Source organism: Podarcis pityusensis, assembly GCF_964106645.2.
Source record: "Podarcis pityusensis genome assembly, chromosome: 10".
NCBI classification, from domain to species: Eukaryota; Metazoa; Chordata; class Lepidosauria; order Squamata; family Lacertidae; genus Podarcis; species Podarcis pityusensis.
In genome coordinates this window covers 39,072,826-39,089,951 of record NC_138035.1, presented here as the reverse complement: position 1 = coordinate 39,089,951, position 17,126 = coordinate 39,072,826, and the positions used below count along the sequence as shown (strand labels likewise).

At 41.4% G+C, this 17,126-nt stretch overlaps 1 protein-coding gene across 2 annotated transcripts in view; it reads left to right on the top strand.

The window, feature by feature from the left end:
- Nucleotides 1-15,848, top strand: part of TMTC3 (transmembrane O-mannosyltransferase targeting cadherins 3) — a 32,577-nt gene extending 16,729 nt beyond the window's left edge. For both annotated transcript variants that reach the window (XM_080971473.1, XM_080971474.1), the window contains 9 exons: nt 145-317; nt 1,631-1,883; nt 3,394-3,542; nt 8,177-8,297; nt 9,646-9,757; nt 10,488-10,591; nt 11,592-11,761; nt 13,325-13,551; nt 14,790-15,848. In XM_080971473.1, coding sequence (XP_080827599.1) covers nt 145-317; nt 1,631-1,883; nt 3,394-3,542; nt 8,177-8,297; nt 9,646-9,757; nt 10,488-10,591; nt 11,592-11,761; nt 13,325-13,551; nt 14,790-15,631 — 2,151 coding nt within the window. In that variant the 3' untranslated portion in view covers nt 15,632-15,848. The remainder of the gene's footprint in view (nt 1-144; nt 318-1,630; nt 1,884-3,393; nt 3,543-8,176; nt 8,298-9,645; nt 9,758-10,487; nt 10,592-11,591; nt 11,762-13,324; nt 13,552-14,789) is intronic.
- Nucleotides 15,849-17,126: the final 1,278 nt, after the last annotated feature.

Genomic DNA, 17,126 nt, shown 5'->3' with positions numbered 1-17,126 from the left:
ACTTCAAAACTGAAAAGTGGTCTATCAATTTAACTAACCATAACTGTATTCATTCCTGGTGTTGGTTCATGGCAGTGAATGGCACTGAAAGGTTTACTTTGCTTGAAAACTAAGCTTTTTCTCCCCCCCCCTTTTTTTTTTTAGTATACCTTGCCTATTCTTTGGGATACAGTGCTACAGATTCTCCGAGGCAAAGGCAGCATTCCTTACTGTATGCTCCAAATGCTGTTGAAGCTGATAGTTCTGATGTTCAGTACTCTGCTTCTTGTTGTGATCAGAGTCCAGGTCATTCAGTCGCAGTTGCCAGTGTTTACAAGGTAAAAAAAAACAAAAAACACCCAGTATATCATTATGAAATGTTACAACTTGGTGATGAGTAAGTTTCCACCAGGTGTCCACTTGGATTTATTGCAGAGCTGATATTCTTTTATATTGTTTGATTTCTCTGAAAACTAAGGTATATCCCTAATTCATGTCCTTGAGAAGAAGATATGTAAAGCCTGCTGGATCAGGCCAGTGGCCAAGCTTGTCTGGCATCTTGTTCTCACCAAATGCCCACTAAATCACAATTTAGTGTTACACAATAAGCCTCGGGAAGTCTTGGGCTTGAACAGCCCCCCTCCTCTGGCAAAGCCACAAGGAAGGATATGAAAGATTTTGTGTACATTTTAGATTAACCACAGCTTTGCATGCTGGCTAATCTTTACTTATTCTTGCTAACCATAGTTATGATATGAAGAGATCTTATTTTCATTGACTGTAGTAGAGATTAATAACCACAGTTTCGGGTTCAGGCAGCATGCCTGTTAACTGTGGTTAATCTAAAACCGAAGTGGAAGCTTCCAGTCTCATTGCAAATACACTAGGCCATGGCCAGTTCTGTCAGTGCAGATGGAATAAAACAACTTTTTTAATTAAAGGGAGCGTTTTCAGAATGCTAGCCATTCTTTTGCAAGTGACCTTGTTCTTGATGACAGGCTGCATGGCTGATGTGTGTTTCTGACAGAAGCACAGTTCTACACTGGTAGCTCATGCTATTGAGACAGAATGTATGAGGCAGATTGATTATATTTTATAGTAGTTCAGGTGGATAAGAATGCAGCCGGACAACGACTAGGCTATCTCTTTTCTTCAGTGGTTTTTGTTCTAAGGTGAGGCTCCTGAAGGGGTTGCTGGGGAACAGACAGGCCTCAACTTGACCTCTACTTGTGACTCATTATTAGGCAATTGCAAAGACTTGAAGGCAAAGGGACTTACACACAGGGTGTTAGAAATCAGAAGGCACATGTAGCCTCCCCCTTGCAGGCCAGATGTACTCTTGCATGATTCACTTGTGGACTTCAGTACACTCTGAGGTTCTCCTTAATCCATTCTGGTCGCTGATCAGTAGTGAGAAAGAGTATACACTGTCAGATTCACTTAACTGTTATGGCCCATGGCTTACATTTGTTAATCTTGGCAAAGCTTGAACAATTATGGAGTTGGAGTTTTCAAGATTTTTCTCCTCCAACTTTTCTTATGGCAAATTACTATGATTTAAGTTCAGAATCTGCTGTTCTTTGCAGTGTCTTGGGATCTCCTGTTACTCAGAACGGTTTAAAACAGAACGTTTGTTGTTGCTTTGAACTAGGTTTGATAACCCAGCTGCTGTCAGTCCATCTCCTGCAAGGCAGCTGACTTTCAACTACCTCCTTCCTGTGAATGCCTGGCTGCTTCTTAATCCCTCGGAATTGTGTTGCGATTGGACGATGGGCACCATACCATTGGTAGAATCTCTTCTAGACATCAGAAATGTTGCCACCATAGCCTTCTTCTGCTTTTTGGGAACATTGCTCATCTTCAGTCTCCGCTATGCTGGAGATTCTTCCAAGACTGTGTTGATGGTAAGTGATGTCTCACTGTGATTTAGAATTGAAATGGAAGAATGGTCCATGACCAGAATTCACAGGAGAAAATCATCTTGGCTATTCTTTCAGACAACCCTTCCCCTCCTCCAGTCTCCTGGTGCCTGTCTCCATCCTGCCACTGTACCTGAAAATGTTAATATTCAGATGATAATGGAAACTTTTTTGCAGGTTTCTTCATGAATCTGATTCTGAGAAGCTCTTTAAGTCTAACACTAGACGCATCAAAGGGCCCTGAGTGCCAGAAAATGAAGATGCATTAGTCTTGATAGAATGATTCCTTAAAGTGCTGCTTAAACTGGTTAACAGGGAAATCCATTTCCTTCCTTTTAGAGCCTTTGGGTATGCGCTGTGTTCATACACCTTTTAGGGGCCATGCACCAGGGACTTGCACTGCCAGATTCCATTGCTTCATATTAATTGATCCTTGCTACATATGTGCTCATTCACCTCCACTACCTTGCTTCCTTTGTTAGACCATTTTGTGTTCATTCACTGACACGTGGGTCCTTTTGGACCTGGAAAAGGGTAGAATGGGCTTACATGTGGTCCACTGATGAATGCAAGGGCCAGGAACGGAACCCCTAAATTAACTCTCTTTTATATATTTGTTACCACCACCTAGTAGGTCCTAACTTTCTATTATTTAGCATGACAACATATCAAGCTGAGTTAGATCAGTGCTCCTAAGAATGTTATTGGTAACAATCAAATTGGTACATTGTATAGCTATAGTTTAAGGTTCCATGGTATGTAGTGTTTGTCAATAGTTTGCCATTCATTTGCCTCATTTTTCAGCGTGTCTCTTAACTTTGCACTGTCTGCTTTGCAGTGTATTTTCGTGACTGCCGATTTCCCCCTCTACTCTTATCGCCCCTTGTAATGTATCCCTCCCCTCCCCCTCGGTAATGTGTTCACGCAATGTGGGCCATGTTGGCAGCAAAGTTTTTTTGTCAGGTTACGACGACATCATGCCAGTAGCACTAGGAACAGTGTGAACATTAGGACAGGATGATTTTTTTTCTCTCTCCCCCACACGCTCATTCTAGGGATGAATCAAAATTTGTGAACAGCAAGGATGCTGGCAGCTGCTCTATTACTTGTTAACAGCCATCCCTGCTACGGAAATGGTGTGAGAATTCAAACAAAATTCAATATAGGAGCAGTCCCCAGGGCGATTCAGGACTCTTGAGTAGGCAAGTCTTGCAATCTGGATCAGCTGAAGCCATAACAAGATTTTTCTTCCGTTCATTTTACAGCTCACTTGTTCTACAGATTTGATAAAGTGTGCTGTTGGTCATGGTTTCGGTAGAACTGAAGGCATGCCGTTTGCACTTCAAAATTATTGTTATTTTATTATGAATGTCAGAGTGCCAAAGAAGAAAGGTGGTGGTAAAGAAATGTAGTGAATAATACATTATATGAATATATGCACAATTTGCAATTCTAGCTAGTGTTTGTGTGTCTTTTTTTCTTTTGCTTTTTTTAGGCACTTTGTTTAATAGTGTTGCCATTCATCCCAGCCTCCAACCTTTTTTTTCCTGTTGGCTTCGTAGTAGCAGAGCGAGTGTTGTATGTTCCCAGCATGGGATTCTGCATGCTAGTAGCCCATGGGTGGAAAAAGCTCTCAAGCAACAGGTAGGTTAAAAGTTACAGCTTGCGGGTGAGAATGGGGTTCACGGGGCAATTTAATGTTGTGCCATTGCATGCATGGCAGCTGTCTCTGTGGCTCAAGCTCTTAACTCGCTTTACCATCTTTTTCCATTAACATGATTAGCAAAGTCATGGGTTAATGTGCCCTTATGTGTCATTCCGTTTGGCCAGGAGGCCATTTTTGTGGATATCCCGTGACAAATGTGACAAATGCGACTCTGTCCTTCAATATGAGGATAAAGCTCCAACAATAATTATTATCAATATTTAAGAATTTATAACCTGCTCTTTCTAAAAATGCGGCTTGAACAAAATCAACACAGTACAAAAAGTACCATTTTTAAACGTCTGATGAAAATATCTCAGTTGTATGCAGTGTGCATAGCATGAAATTGCCTTGTTTAAAATGTAAAAAATATTTTGAAAGTAGCTATTTAGTAATTTGCAATGGACACCTATGTTTGCCTACCCACCATTGCGTTCAGTGAGGCTTACTCACTGGAAAGTGTGCACAAGATTGCAACCTTAAAACACTCTTTTAGGCAGCAATCTTATACACACTTACCTGGAAGCATGTCCACGTGAACTCTGTGGCGCTGAGGATTGCCCTGTTAAATCAGTCTTATAAACAATTCTACAGAAGTTACTAGCCTGCAGAAAATGTTCACTAGCCTTGGGATTGATGGAGGAAAGACAGGCAGCTCCATCTCTTTTGCAGCAGCCCACTACATTTTTTTAAATGGTTGGCATGGAATGCTTCCCTGGCCATTCACTCTATTCCTCCTGTAATATGTTTGCCTACATGCAGTCACTTTGACTACCAGGCAAGTGCTTAAATGCAAGGCTGTATAAAATGGTAAATGCCCTTCTGAAATGAAAAGTTACTCTGGAACTTACGCTGGAATGTACTGCAAAATATTTCAAAATGTTTAACCTCTTTTTTGCCCACCACAGCAGTTCTTCCATAGTCCAGTAGTGAAGTTAACCCCATTATGTTATCTAATAAGTATTTGTTGAAAACAATCTTTAGTACATCCTACACAATGAGTAAATTTTTCCCCCCTTTTCTCTTTCCCTTGGTTCCCATAGCTATTATGTATTTGTGTTTGCTTCATATAATTTTCCACTAAATATGATAAATGGATCTTTTTAAATATTTGATTGAGCACTTCTTATAATTGAAACATCATGTGGCTATTATAAAATGGTTGTGTTTTCAATTTGAAAACAGAACTCCTGCTTTTCCATAAGTTGGAACAAGGAAGGAAAAGCAGATTGGGGAGTTGTCTCCATTGTAGTTTAACTGTACAGCTTCGTGAGGCATGATTTAAAATCCATACTTGTCTAAAAGAGTAATTTCCTAAAATACATCTCGCTAGCTGACATTATAGTTTAGGGATCACTAACCCATTGCCCACAGGCACCAGGTTGGTGGCCCTTGTGTATTAATGGCTGGCACTTCCTTTGTCCATAGAAGAGTTTTTCTAAATGGGGAAGAGGAGAGGTTTGAATATTGTGGGTGGGATGAGATTGAGAGAGGTTCCCTGTGGTACAGAGGGAAAGAGAGAAGTGTGTGTGTGGTCTTTGTGGGAAGGAGGTGTGGCGTGTGAGAGAGGAAAAGGCGTAAATGGTAAGTGAGAAATGGTGTCTATGAGTGTGGTCTGTGAGAGACAGGGAGACATGTACGGGCAAGAGCAAGTGAGTGTGGTATGGTCACCTCGTATCAATCTCTATTATGATTGATCAACCCCAAGCCTGTGCATCTTTTGTATATTTTTCCTGGTATTGAGGTATGCTTCTTCCTGATAGATGGCAATAGCATTGTTGTGGGGAGGGGAACCATATTGTATGACCCCCCCACACACAAAGTCAGGACCAGCTGGACATAGGTGACTTCCTATGGAAGCTTGAGGTTGTCGTAGGGGCAGTGAGGATCAGCAAGGACTGTATTTACCCTAATTTGTGTTGGGGAACTGTTGCATTATAGATTATGGTAGTCCCATCCATGGTAGGGAAACAGGGTCCACCAGTTTGCGCATTGCCACCTGTGTCCTTTCTGTGTGCTGAAGAGCACAAGGGCACTTTCCCTGCAAACAGGGACCCTTCTTGCTTTGAACCTTATTCCAAGGATTCCAGTAGGCAAGGAACCCTTCTTGAATCCTTGCAATATCCCTATCCTCTCAATATCCCTGCCCTGAACTGAGCCACATGGTCACCCTGCCTGCCCATTTTCCTATATAGGACAAAGAAGGGGCCTTAGCCTTCATACGCCACAATAATGTGTGTGCATGCACAATACCTCCATTGACACAAATGGGAAAGCATGAGCAGGAGATCTATATCTACACCTCAGATGCGCACACAGAGAGAGATCTCTAGATCAGGCTTTGTGTTCTCAAACCAAGAGTCAGATATGTTTTCAACATCTCTTTGAAAGAGCCATAATTGCTTTCCAACATTGTACTTGGTGTGAAGGTATTTGTTACAGCTTAGTAATTACACTTCTAGCCACGCTAATCCTAATAATTAGTCTCAGATCTTTTTATATCAAAGAAACAAATGATTAATTTTGTTTCTCTCTTACATTGCTCTCTCTTTTTAAGAATGAGAACAAAGAAAATGTAAATTAGGTGTATCTAAGGAGAATCTGTTCCAGCTTGACTTTACTGGAGGGGGAGATACTATCAGTTGCTGATTCCCCCCCTCCCAACAGATTTTTAATCGTTATTATGAAATGAGTTGCAGTTTATTAGGTAATTAAAATTCCTTTTCAAAAGTACATTTTCATAATATCAGGGGCTATATATAGACGCAGAGTAATATCTGTGAATACCAAACATGCTCTCTAGCCTTAATCATTTGAATCCGTCTTAAGAGCTTAGCAAGATGTAAAATAGCACATCATTTTGGTAATTTATTTCATTTTCCCCCATGAGTGCGGAAGATACCATAAATCCATCAGCAGCCTTGACATGTACATGAACAGAGGCATGTAAATTGCAATGCATGCTTCTGATGGGATCACAACCACAGTGAATCAATACATGGCAAGAATTCTGAATCTGTGGCACAGTAATGCAGTTTTCACCAAGCGTTGTTCTGATTCCAGCCCCGTGTGAATTGTACCAGCAGCTGTTGCTTAACCGGTTATTGTCTCAGCACACAAACAACACGGTAGATGGTGGAATATGATAGTTGTGATCTACCTTTGAAAGCCACTCTCTACATGTTGTGCTTCTCCAACTTCTTAGTGCATTATTCAGTGTTGCCTAAACATTGCTCAAGCTCTCTGTCCTTTGATATTAAAAGCAAGGTGATCATTATCTATCGACAAGGATCAGCATGGAAGTTTCAGTACTTAGGGTGACATCTGTGTGTAGTTGCCCTTGTCCGCCTCCATGCCCTCTCTCAAATCTGTTGCAGACTCTCTGGAGCAGATGTTAAGGTTGCAGTGGGTGGGAAGTGGGCACTACCCTAAAATTAAAAGAGGCCCCCATTAATGTCACATTTAAATTTTCAGTGGTATTTTCTTACTCATTATTTAAATTATAAATCACCTGTTCTTTCCCCTATTCTGATTCCCACCCTTCAGATGAATGGTCTGTTTCCTTTTGCTTTGCCTTTTGCACCTTCACATTTAGTGCTGTTTCTCTAACTTCCCTTCATAACCTAACCTCATCCTCCCTGCTCTTCTGCTGCTGCCGCCTAATTGTTGTCTGCCCTCTCTCCTGCTGCTCATGGTCCCTTCTACTGTTTACCCCCTATTAATGTCTTGTCTGTGAATTATTTAGATTACCTCTTGGATGAGGACTATAAAACCACAGAATTTCTGGAATGACGTTAACAGCAGAATTATTGGTATTGGTCCATGAAGCACAGTATTAGTGCTGGTATTTTTAAATCTGGAAAATAGCATCAATAAGAAATCAGACAAGGAATAACTTTTACGAAAGCAGCAGAAATACCTTACTGCTATTAAATGTCCCAAACCATTAACTTTTCTTTACAGAAATCTGGTCAAATGTTTCAGATTGCTGTTTATTTGTTGTGTAGGCGGACATCTTCATTAATTTGGCCATTACAGCTAGATTCCAAATCTTTGAAAGCCGTTATCTGACAGTTGGAGGATTAAGAGTCCTGCCATTTATGGGGAGTTAAGATTATAGCCACAGTTCATAGACGTCAAGCCAGTTCACAATTCTCTCAACACAGAGAGCCTTCCAAGCATCCTAACAAAATCCTCAGAGAATTGAATGAAAGGATATAACCAATTATAGCATTAAGAGCAGAAATGACTTCTGAAAAGTCTTAATCCCCAGTTTGAAGGGTGGATAAAAATCAGCTGCAGGTTCAGAACATTTCGGGCACCTTAACATCCGTATTTTATTTTGCTTTGTTTCCAAGCTGTTTGAAACTATGTGGGCAGCTCCATGCGGCAGGCTCTGTACTCCAGTGGGGAACTAGAGTACAGAGTAAATGCATGACTCTGATGGGGGTGGGTGGGGGTGGCTAAGAAAGTAAGATGGGGCAAGTCTGGTATTTGCTTGCACGGTTGGGGTGTCTATTATCCAGTGATAGAAATGGAATTAAATGTATTTTTCCCACCTTTTCCCCCCCAGTGTCCTAAGAAAGCTATCCTGGGTTTGCCTCTCTCTGGTGCTGTTTATCCATGCCTTAAAAACCTTGCACAGGAACTGGGACTGGGAATCTGAATATACACTGTTCATGTCTGCCTTGAAGGTACAATAGTGCGATTCCAACTTTCTCTTACTTCTCATCATAGAAAAGAACTTCAGATCTCTAAAAACCCTGTTGGGTGTGTTCTGTACAGTGGTGCCCAGGATGACCAAATTCTGTTGGTGTTTTTTTTCTTCAAATGTGAAATTCTGAGCTTCATATCTAAAAGTCCACATCCAAAAATAAAATTGTATTATGGCTTCTTACAGATAGTTCATTTAAAACCCAGAAAAGGTTCCTCAATTTAGCCCCTTAATATAGTGTTGAATTGAAATCTGAACTTCTAAAGAGGGTTGTGTTGGATATATCTGTTTGATAGGTAAAGCTATTGGGGAAAATACAAGATTCAGTTTAAATCCCAATGGAGTCTCTATACGAAGAAAGTAGATAGAGGAGTCAGATTTCCCAAGTGCACACGAAATACATTTAGGGTGAAAGGATGCCTGGATATTACAGGGAAACATTGTTGTGCCTGCCCCTGTTTTAGATTTAACGGACTGCTACAGGCATTTTCTGCACAAGCCACTAGGGAATACGTGTGTGCATCGCTGTAATCCACCATGAGTTAAAAAAATCATTTTTCTATTATGAGTTCTGTAGATTTCTTTCTCTGCATTGAGTAGCTCAGTTTCAAAAGTCCTTTGAAGTTACAGTGCACACATGGAACTCCCATGTATGAAAGACGGTCCTACACAGACAGGTACAGTGGTACCTCAGGTTACATACACTTCAGGTTACAGACTCCACTAACCCAGAAATATTACCTCGGGTTAAGAACTTTGCTTCAGGATGAGAACAGAAATTGTGCTCTGGTGGCGTGGTGGCAGCGGGAGGCCCCATAAGCTAAAGTGGTGCTTCAGGTTAAGAACAGTTTCAAGTTAAGAACGGCCCTCCGGAACGAATTAAGTACTTAACCTGAGGTACCACTGTACTTAATTGAGTACAACCCTACATCATAGTGTGCACCAAATGACTTCCACAAGTGCAGTGGAACTACCCCCCCTTCCTTCCTTCCTTCCTTCCTTCCTTCCTTCCTTCCTTCCTTCCTTCGCTTCCTTGCACACCACCTGCCATAGCCCCCAAATCTACTCCAGAGTGTTGGAACTCCAGAGCAGATTAGGGGGACGATGACGTGGGGGGAGAGAGAGGGAAAGTGCCCTTGTGCTTGGAGAAGTTACTCCATGAGGAAAATTATTTGGTTGGATATGGGTGTTATCCAGTTCCCCTCCACCCAGTCCAAGGGATTTGGCAGATAGGCTAATGCTTTCACAAATCAAAAAAATTGCATTACTTAAATTTGTATGGCACATGCCTCTGTTGGATGCACTTAAGTTTGTTTCTCTGTGGTCAGGTAAATAAGAACAATGCTAAACTCTGGAATAATGTGGGCCATGCTTTGGAAAATGAAAAGAATTTTGAAAGGGCGTTGAGATTCTTCATACAAGCCACGCAAGTGCAACCCGGTGAGTTTGGAAACAATTTTCTGGAGGGACTGGCCAGGAAATAAAGATTGTACTCTGTCTTTGCATAATTACAGACTGCTTAATACTGTGAAGTCATAGGGGGTCTGTATTATTTACGAGGGTGTATGGCTGGCTAGCTTATTTTGTATCCTCAGTTCAGCAATAGCAATATTTCAAAAAGGTATTGAAAGGGGTTTTCTCTGTTTCACCTAGCTATTGAGAAACTGTATTGTAAAACAGTATTAGCCACGTGTTCTCCCAGAGAAGACAATCACACCATGCCTTTATTCTGCAACGTTTGGTTCGTTTTCCAGCTTGTCTTGTGCCTTCATAGCTGGAGAGTGTCTAGAGTGGAGATGATCAAACAAACTATGGTTAAGGAAAGATGACAGCATTGCACATTCCACCAAGCCATAGTTAAAATGAACTAAGGTTTGTGAGCCAATAGGAAACCATGTCTTCAGATTTTGGTTCTTTGGTCGCAAACATATTTAAGCCACTGGGCTGGGTTTGGACAATCGAACAAGCCTAGGGTTGTTGTTTTTTTAGCAAACAATGGTTTTATGTTGTATGAGAACCAGGCAATTGTATTCAACCATACTTGGCATAGATTATTCTGAATAAAACTTGTGCCTGTTTATTCTATCTTCGGGTGCCATTTAACATTATTCCCAAGGCAAATGTTTTTAGGGGAAAAGAAATATGAATATTTGTTTCTTTACATGTGAAGATGATATTGGTGCCCACATGAATGTAGGAAGGACTTATAAAAACTTAAACAGAACCAAAGAAGCTGAAGAATCTTACTTGATTGCAAAATCATTGATGCCACAAGTAAGTAGGACAACAGTTCTTCAAATGTACTTTCAGTAGATCCGGAATATCATTTTAAAAGCAACAGTTTCTTTTTCCTTTTCATTAATTATTTGTGTGGATTACAGCATCCTGACTTAACCTTTCCGTTATCTTGGAAAAATGTATAAAATTGTGGTCAAAAGAAGCTATGCATTTATTTGCACAATTCATCAAGATCCAGAATTTCATTCGCTTTTGTACAGTGTGGAGCAGCAAATCTTTGAAAGCCTGCCCGAGTGGTAGCAGTGGAACTTAACTCTGTTCTGCTTCCTAAAATTTCTGCATTCCTTTAAAAAAATTACAATGATGCAGTCTAGATATTGCCTGCAGGTCATTCACTGCATGGCTCTGCAATGACATGTTTACTTTTGGTGCAAATGGAAGTAGCTCTTTCTTTACAAATAATAATATTTTGAGATATATCTTCGTTTAAGCAGTTATTAAAAGATATACATAAACCTGCTATTTTTACTACATAGCCCTGGTTTGCAGGTCGCTTTAAACCATAGTTAAGATTAACCACAGCTGAAAGGTGAATGGGCAAGCATACTGGTACACAGGTTGAAAATCGTAGTCCCTGCTGCTGGAAGCCAAGTTATTATTTTTCTTAGTGTTAGACACAAAGCCAGATTTGTGGTTTCTCTCCAAAAAAAATGAGCTGTAACCAAGGTTTTGTTTTGGGCTCACTGCTCATGATTTGTCAAGGGAAACAAACTATGAGCTTCGGTTCAGATGCTAAGCCAAGCCATGTAGCAGAAGGGAAGAGCTGTGCACCAACATGCTGCGTCCTTCAACCCTTAAACTATAGCTAAACCTAACTATGGTTTAAAGATATGTGTGGACACTGTCGCTGATCTTGTCAAAATAAATTTTAAAAATTAAAAAATTGTCCAGTTGCACCTTAGAGACCAACTAAGATATTGTCATTCAGCTCAATTTAATGCCTTCAAGGCCTAAGAACAGTTTCTTCTGCTGTCAGATTATTCCAGGTAAAAAATACGCTGCCCGAGTCGCTCCTAACCACCTGAATGTTTATATCAATCTTGCAAACCTGATTCGAGCGAATGAGTCTCGCCTTGAAGAAGCAGACCAGTTATATCGCCAAGCCATTAGCATGAGGCCAGACTTCAAACAGGCGTACATAAGCAGGTATTTATTATGTTTTGAGATATTTCCAGACATTCATTAATGTAAGCAAAATAGTGTGCTGTGAATAAGGGGGCAAGGTATATTGCTTTAAGACATCTCTCAACTGGGCAAGAGGGTTATCTCTTTATAACCTTGGGCCTTGATCAGAAGAGAGTGCCTCATAACCTACTATAGTCTTTGCCAACCTGGTGCCCTCCAGCCATTTTGGACTACAGCTTCCATCATCCCCACCTAGCAATGGCTGCCCTACTGCATAATAATGTTGTACTTCACACAGTTTTTTTGCTCCCTCAGCTTCCCAGGAACCTGGTCCCCATTTCCATTCAATACCTCCTGTAACAATCAGCTTTGGCAAGATGCATAGGTGTGAAAGGTTCAGGTTCAAAGTTATTGGAGCAGGAAAACATTTCACATTTCCCTAAGTTTCAAAGGAAAGGAGTTAGAGTACCATCATCTACACCGGTCACTTAAAACAAAAAGTTTTGACCTTATGATTCAGCATCAACAAAGATGCATAGTTAGAATTCCCTACAGATGTATCTCCTTCTTTGCAGGAAATACCCTTGCACACAGCCAGAGCAGCACACCATTATCCGTCCATATTTAGCGTTAGATTCTGGACAGAGACATGTTTAAAGTTCTTGGTGTAGACTTGTCATAACACTACAACTTATTTTTTGAGATGATCTGGGAAAGAATACATGTCCAGTCTCAAGGGCTTTCCCCTGTACACTGGGTCTAACTCCAGCCCCGTGACTGCTTGGATAACACAAAGGAACTATTTAGAATGAGCAAGGAATGTACTGCTTTAGCCAGCCAAGCTGGATGGGTTCTCCTTTTGCATCTGGTTGTAGCTCTTCATCCTGTGTACACTTCAGATAATAATAAAACAAAGGAGTTCATGGGCTTGGAATGCACTCTTGAAAAGGCCAGGCTGGGCATTCCTTCTCCTTCCAGAATGCTATTAAGAAATGGGAACAGAACCTTTTGGCACTTAAGAAGCTGACTAAATGCATCATGAGCAAAATAGGACAGAGGTGGGGAACCTGTGCCCCTCCAGATGTGGTTGAACACCCATCAGCCCTAGCCACTATGGCCAGTGGTCAGACATAGTGGAGTCCAGAGAACATCTGCAGGGATTCTCTGCCTCCAAAATTGACTCTTGAAGGGTGTAACTGCAAGAGTGGGCAAGCCCATAGATCAGCCATGTCCAACCTGGTACCCACCATGGTCGTTGTGGGACTGCAAAGCCCACCACTCCCGATCACTGGCCATGCTGCCTGGGGTTGATGGAAGTTGAGGTTCAAAACATCTAGTGGGCACCTGGTTGGGAAAGCCAGCCAATGCTCATGTTGTTCATTTCTTTTAGGGATGTGTAAATCTGTTCTATAAATTGGTCTATGTTGATCTCAAGTAACAAAGGCCCCCTTTTCAACTTGAGATCTTGTTCTTCTAAAGAACCTGAAGATGTGGGGCCATCCAGCTAGTCTCTCACTCTGGAAACTCTGCGTCTTACTTTGTATTCAAAAGACGTCAGACTCATTGAGTTTGATTCCTCAACAGGGGCGAACTGCTTCTGAAAATGAACAAACCTCTGCAAGCCAAGGAAGCGTACCTTCGAGCCCTCGAACTGGATAGGAGCAATGCAGACCTGTGGTATAACTTGGCAATTGTTTACATTGAACTGAAAGATCCGACGGAAGCTCTGAAGAACTTCAACAGGGCATTAGAACTGAATCCTAGTCATAAACTAGCACTATTTAATTCTGCACTACTAATGCAAGAATCCGGTATGTGTGTGTGTTCACTTAAAACTCACAAATGTATTACGTGCACACCAAGGGCTGTGTTATGTTTCTTAGTACTCAGCTATGCAGCTGCAGATATACAAATGTGACTCTAGATGGTGATGGTGAGCTGTGGCAAATTCAATATATTTTTCAAAACATTTTGTTTTTTTAAAAAATATTTCCACAGTGTTTTTTTATATGTGTGTAGATTCCACCTTAGCTTGACACAGAGCACATGAATACAAAACAGACACTGAACCCCTTTAAAAGGTGCATGAGCAGGACAATGTTTTATCTACACCTCAAAGTACAGCAACAAATGGTGCAATTAGTACAGTTGGCAGTGTTCAGTGATGTCTCCTCCACTGATAGAGAACATCAGTTGGTGAACAAGGGTGTAAAGATGATTTCCAGTGATTTCTCCTCGTCCCCACCCCATTCCCTCCCTAAACCTGCTCCAGAGGGTGCTGGGACCATCCAGAACAGATTGGGCTGGATAGAAGCAGGAGTTGCAAAAAAAAAATCCTTTCCATCCATGGAAGAGACAACATTGAATTCTCATTCTTTTCAGCTTCAACACCCTTGCATGGTTAAGTAAATCCTGAGTACTATTCTAGTTTAGATTTAATACTAATGTGTTAAATGTACTCAGTACTATAAATGTACTCATGGCCTTGCCTACAGCATAAGTTTTTTCCCCCCTTTAGGCTCAGTATGCCCATAGCCCCCCTAATCCCTCTTATTATTCACTGGGGCGTTCTGGTGAGTCTTTTATTCCTCCAGAACAAAATCTCAGACTCTTCTCATTATAGGGCACCCCTGGACACCATGTGCTGTGTTTGACTGCCATTTTCTAGTTACTGAACCCCTCAGAATTCTGTATTCATGGCATTCACATCTCTCCTGTCATTAGTGACCTTGTAGAAATCACTTCCCCTTCGGGTCCAATTTTATGGGTCTGGTGTGCTGCAATGTCTTCCTGCAATGTCCTCCTTTTGCATTCAAAGTCAGTTGCTGTCAGTCATTCACTGAGGCTCTGTCTCTCCTTCCTCCTGTTATTATTATTATTATTATTATTATTATTATTATTATTATTTTACTGGAAAACAGAGCATGCACAGCATGCAGCTAAAACTACATAGTGATCACTTTCGTTTAGAATATATTCATGTTGTGTATTGTCACAGCCGTGCAGCAAAAGGACAATTTCCTAATACTTTTCTCCCTCTTTCCTTTAGGTGATGCTAGACTTAGGCCGGAAGCTAAGAAAAGACTTCTAAATTATGTGAAAGAAGAGCCTCATGATGCAAATGGCTATTTCAACTTGGGCATGCTTGCAATGGATGACAAAAAGGATGCTGAGGCAGAAACCTGGATGAAAAAAGCCATAAAGCTGCAGCCGGGCTTCCGAAGCGCTCTGTTCAATTTGGCCCTGCTTTACTCCCAGACTGCAAAGGAGTTGAAAGCTTTGCCAGTTCTGGAAGAGCTGCTAAGATACTACCCTGATCATACCAAAGGTTTGATCCTGAAGGGAGACATTTTGATGAACCAAAAGAAAGATATACGGGGAGCTAAGGAGTGTTTTGAGAAGATTCTGAAAATGGACCCTAACAACGTACAAGGGAAACACAACCTTTGTGTGGTTTATTTTGAGGAGCGGGACTTGATCAAAGCGGAGAAGTGTTTGGTGGAGACTCTGGCCTTAGCGCCGCATGAGGAATACATCCAGCGTCACTTGAGCATAGTCCGAAGTAAAATCGCTTTGCTCGGTACCGGAGAAGCAGCTACCATTCCCTCGGAAAAGACGACAGCTTCAGAGGGAGGGAAAACTCCTCCTGAAGACTTGAAAGGGGCAAAAAATGAAAACTTGAAAGTGGCCAAAAATGAACAGAGGAGCTCTCGGACCACAAACAGTGACAGCAACAAAGGGCAGGCGAAGCCCAAGAAACAAGGGGAGAAGAACACCACAGACAAAGAGACGAAAAAGAAGTCTACAAAAGAAATCAAAGACATTGAGAAAAAAAGGGTTGCCGCTCTGAAAAGACTAGAAGAGATTGAGCGTATATTGAATGGCGAATAATTTCTTGGGAATACCTCCAGTGCCGGAGGTTTTTTGCACCTACTTCCGGGGTTCTGTGCGCCTGTGCGTCTTATGTTCAGTCGGTATGACTACTAGGCAGCTTTTGAATTTGGAAAGAATACTGAAACCATATCATCTTTAAAAAGAAATGCAGGAGAAGGCTGTTCCTACTACACAAAGAAATAATATGTCGTAAAAATAATGGATTTTAATCTAATGTTTTTGGTTTAGGCTTTTGAACATAACTGACAACATGGGGATTTCCCAGGTACAGCACCTGCAGTTCTAATGCTGCTGTTGAGAACTGCAGGCTGAGTCACAGGAAGCAAGCTCTGCTGAACTCCAGTGGTGCTTGCTTCAGAGTAAACCTGCTTAGGTCCAGGCTGCAAATTACTAGCAATCAGGTATCTTCAGTTCTTCGTGTCCTCTAAAGAACTGTCAAGTGCTAGAAGGCAATTTTTTAACAGGGGTACCTCAGGTATGATGGCTTCCAGGCTGACTGTAAGGGAAATTCACTGGTGCAAATGATTTAAGAATGCAGCTTTCGTTTGGATAACTTTCTTTGCTTGGGTTTACTCATCAAGTCATTGGTGATTTTTATAGGTATTAAGTTATGCATCATACAGTCCATTTCTACCTACACCCTGGAATTACAGGCATTCCAGAATGTGTTGAAGGTTAACTAGGAAATATCACTCATGTTATGTATGTGCATGCATGCATTTTGTAGTTTTTTCAGTCCTGCGCAGATCATATTAAAGGTGCAGCGGTCCGCTATGCCGGGGGGGGGGGGGGACATCCCTGCAAAAACCCCACAGAGGTTTGTATTCAACAGTGACACTCAGTTGACGCTAAGGGTTTCATCAGTGGAGCAGAGAGAGAAGCAATTTTCAACTGTTTCCCTTCCCCCTAAAGCCCCATCCTTGTGTCACTCACTGGGGTTTGCATTGGGAAGGGAGATTGCTGAAACTTGCCTCCTTCCCATTCTGCCTTACTCCCAGCTGAGTGGCTCCACTGAATATTATTCAAGTTTATTGAAATTCCCTGCCCCTTATGCTATTTATTGCAATCCTATGGAGCTCTTACGTTTTAGAAACAAATGTGATTGTTTCTCAACAGCCCCCGGCCATGCTGTAGGGAATCACTTTGTGTGAATCCAGTGTGCAAAATTTTGTGGGTTTTCTTTTTCCCCTTTGCTTTTCAATTAAGCAATATTTGTGGGGCATCCTGTGCTTTTAAGTTTCTCACAAATTGACTCCCAAAATTTTATGGATTGCAAAACATCACTACTCATTATTTTATTTTTTGCAATCACTGTAAATGTGCTTTAACTTTTTGACATAAACCAGTGCTTGTCTGTCTAAGGTTGCAATCCTGCGCACACTTCCTTGAGAATAAACCCCACTGGACTTAATTGGGAAGATCCGTAGCTCAGTGGCAGAGCACATCATTTGCATGCAACAGGTCTCAATCAGCCCCTAACAGCTTTAGGGCA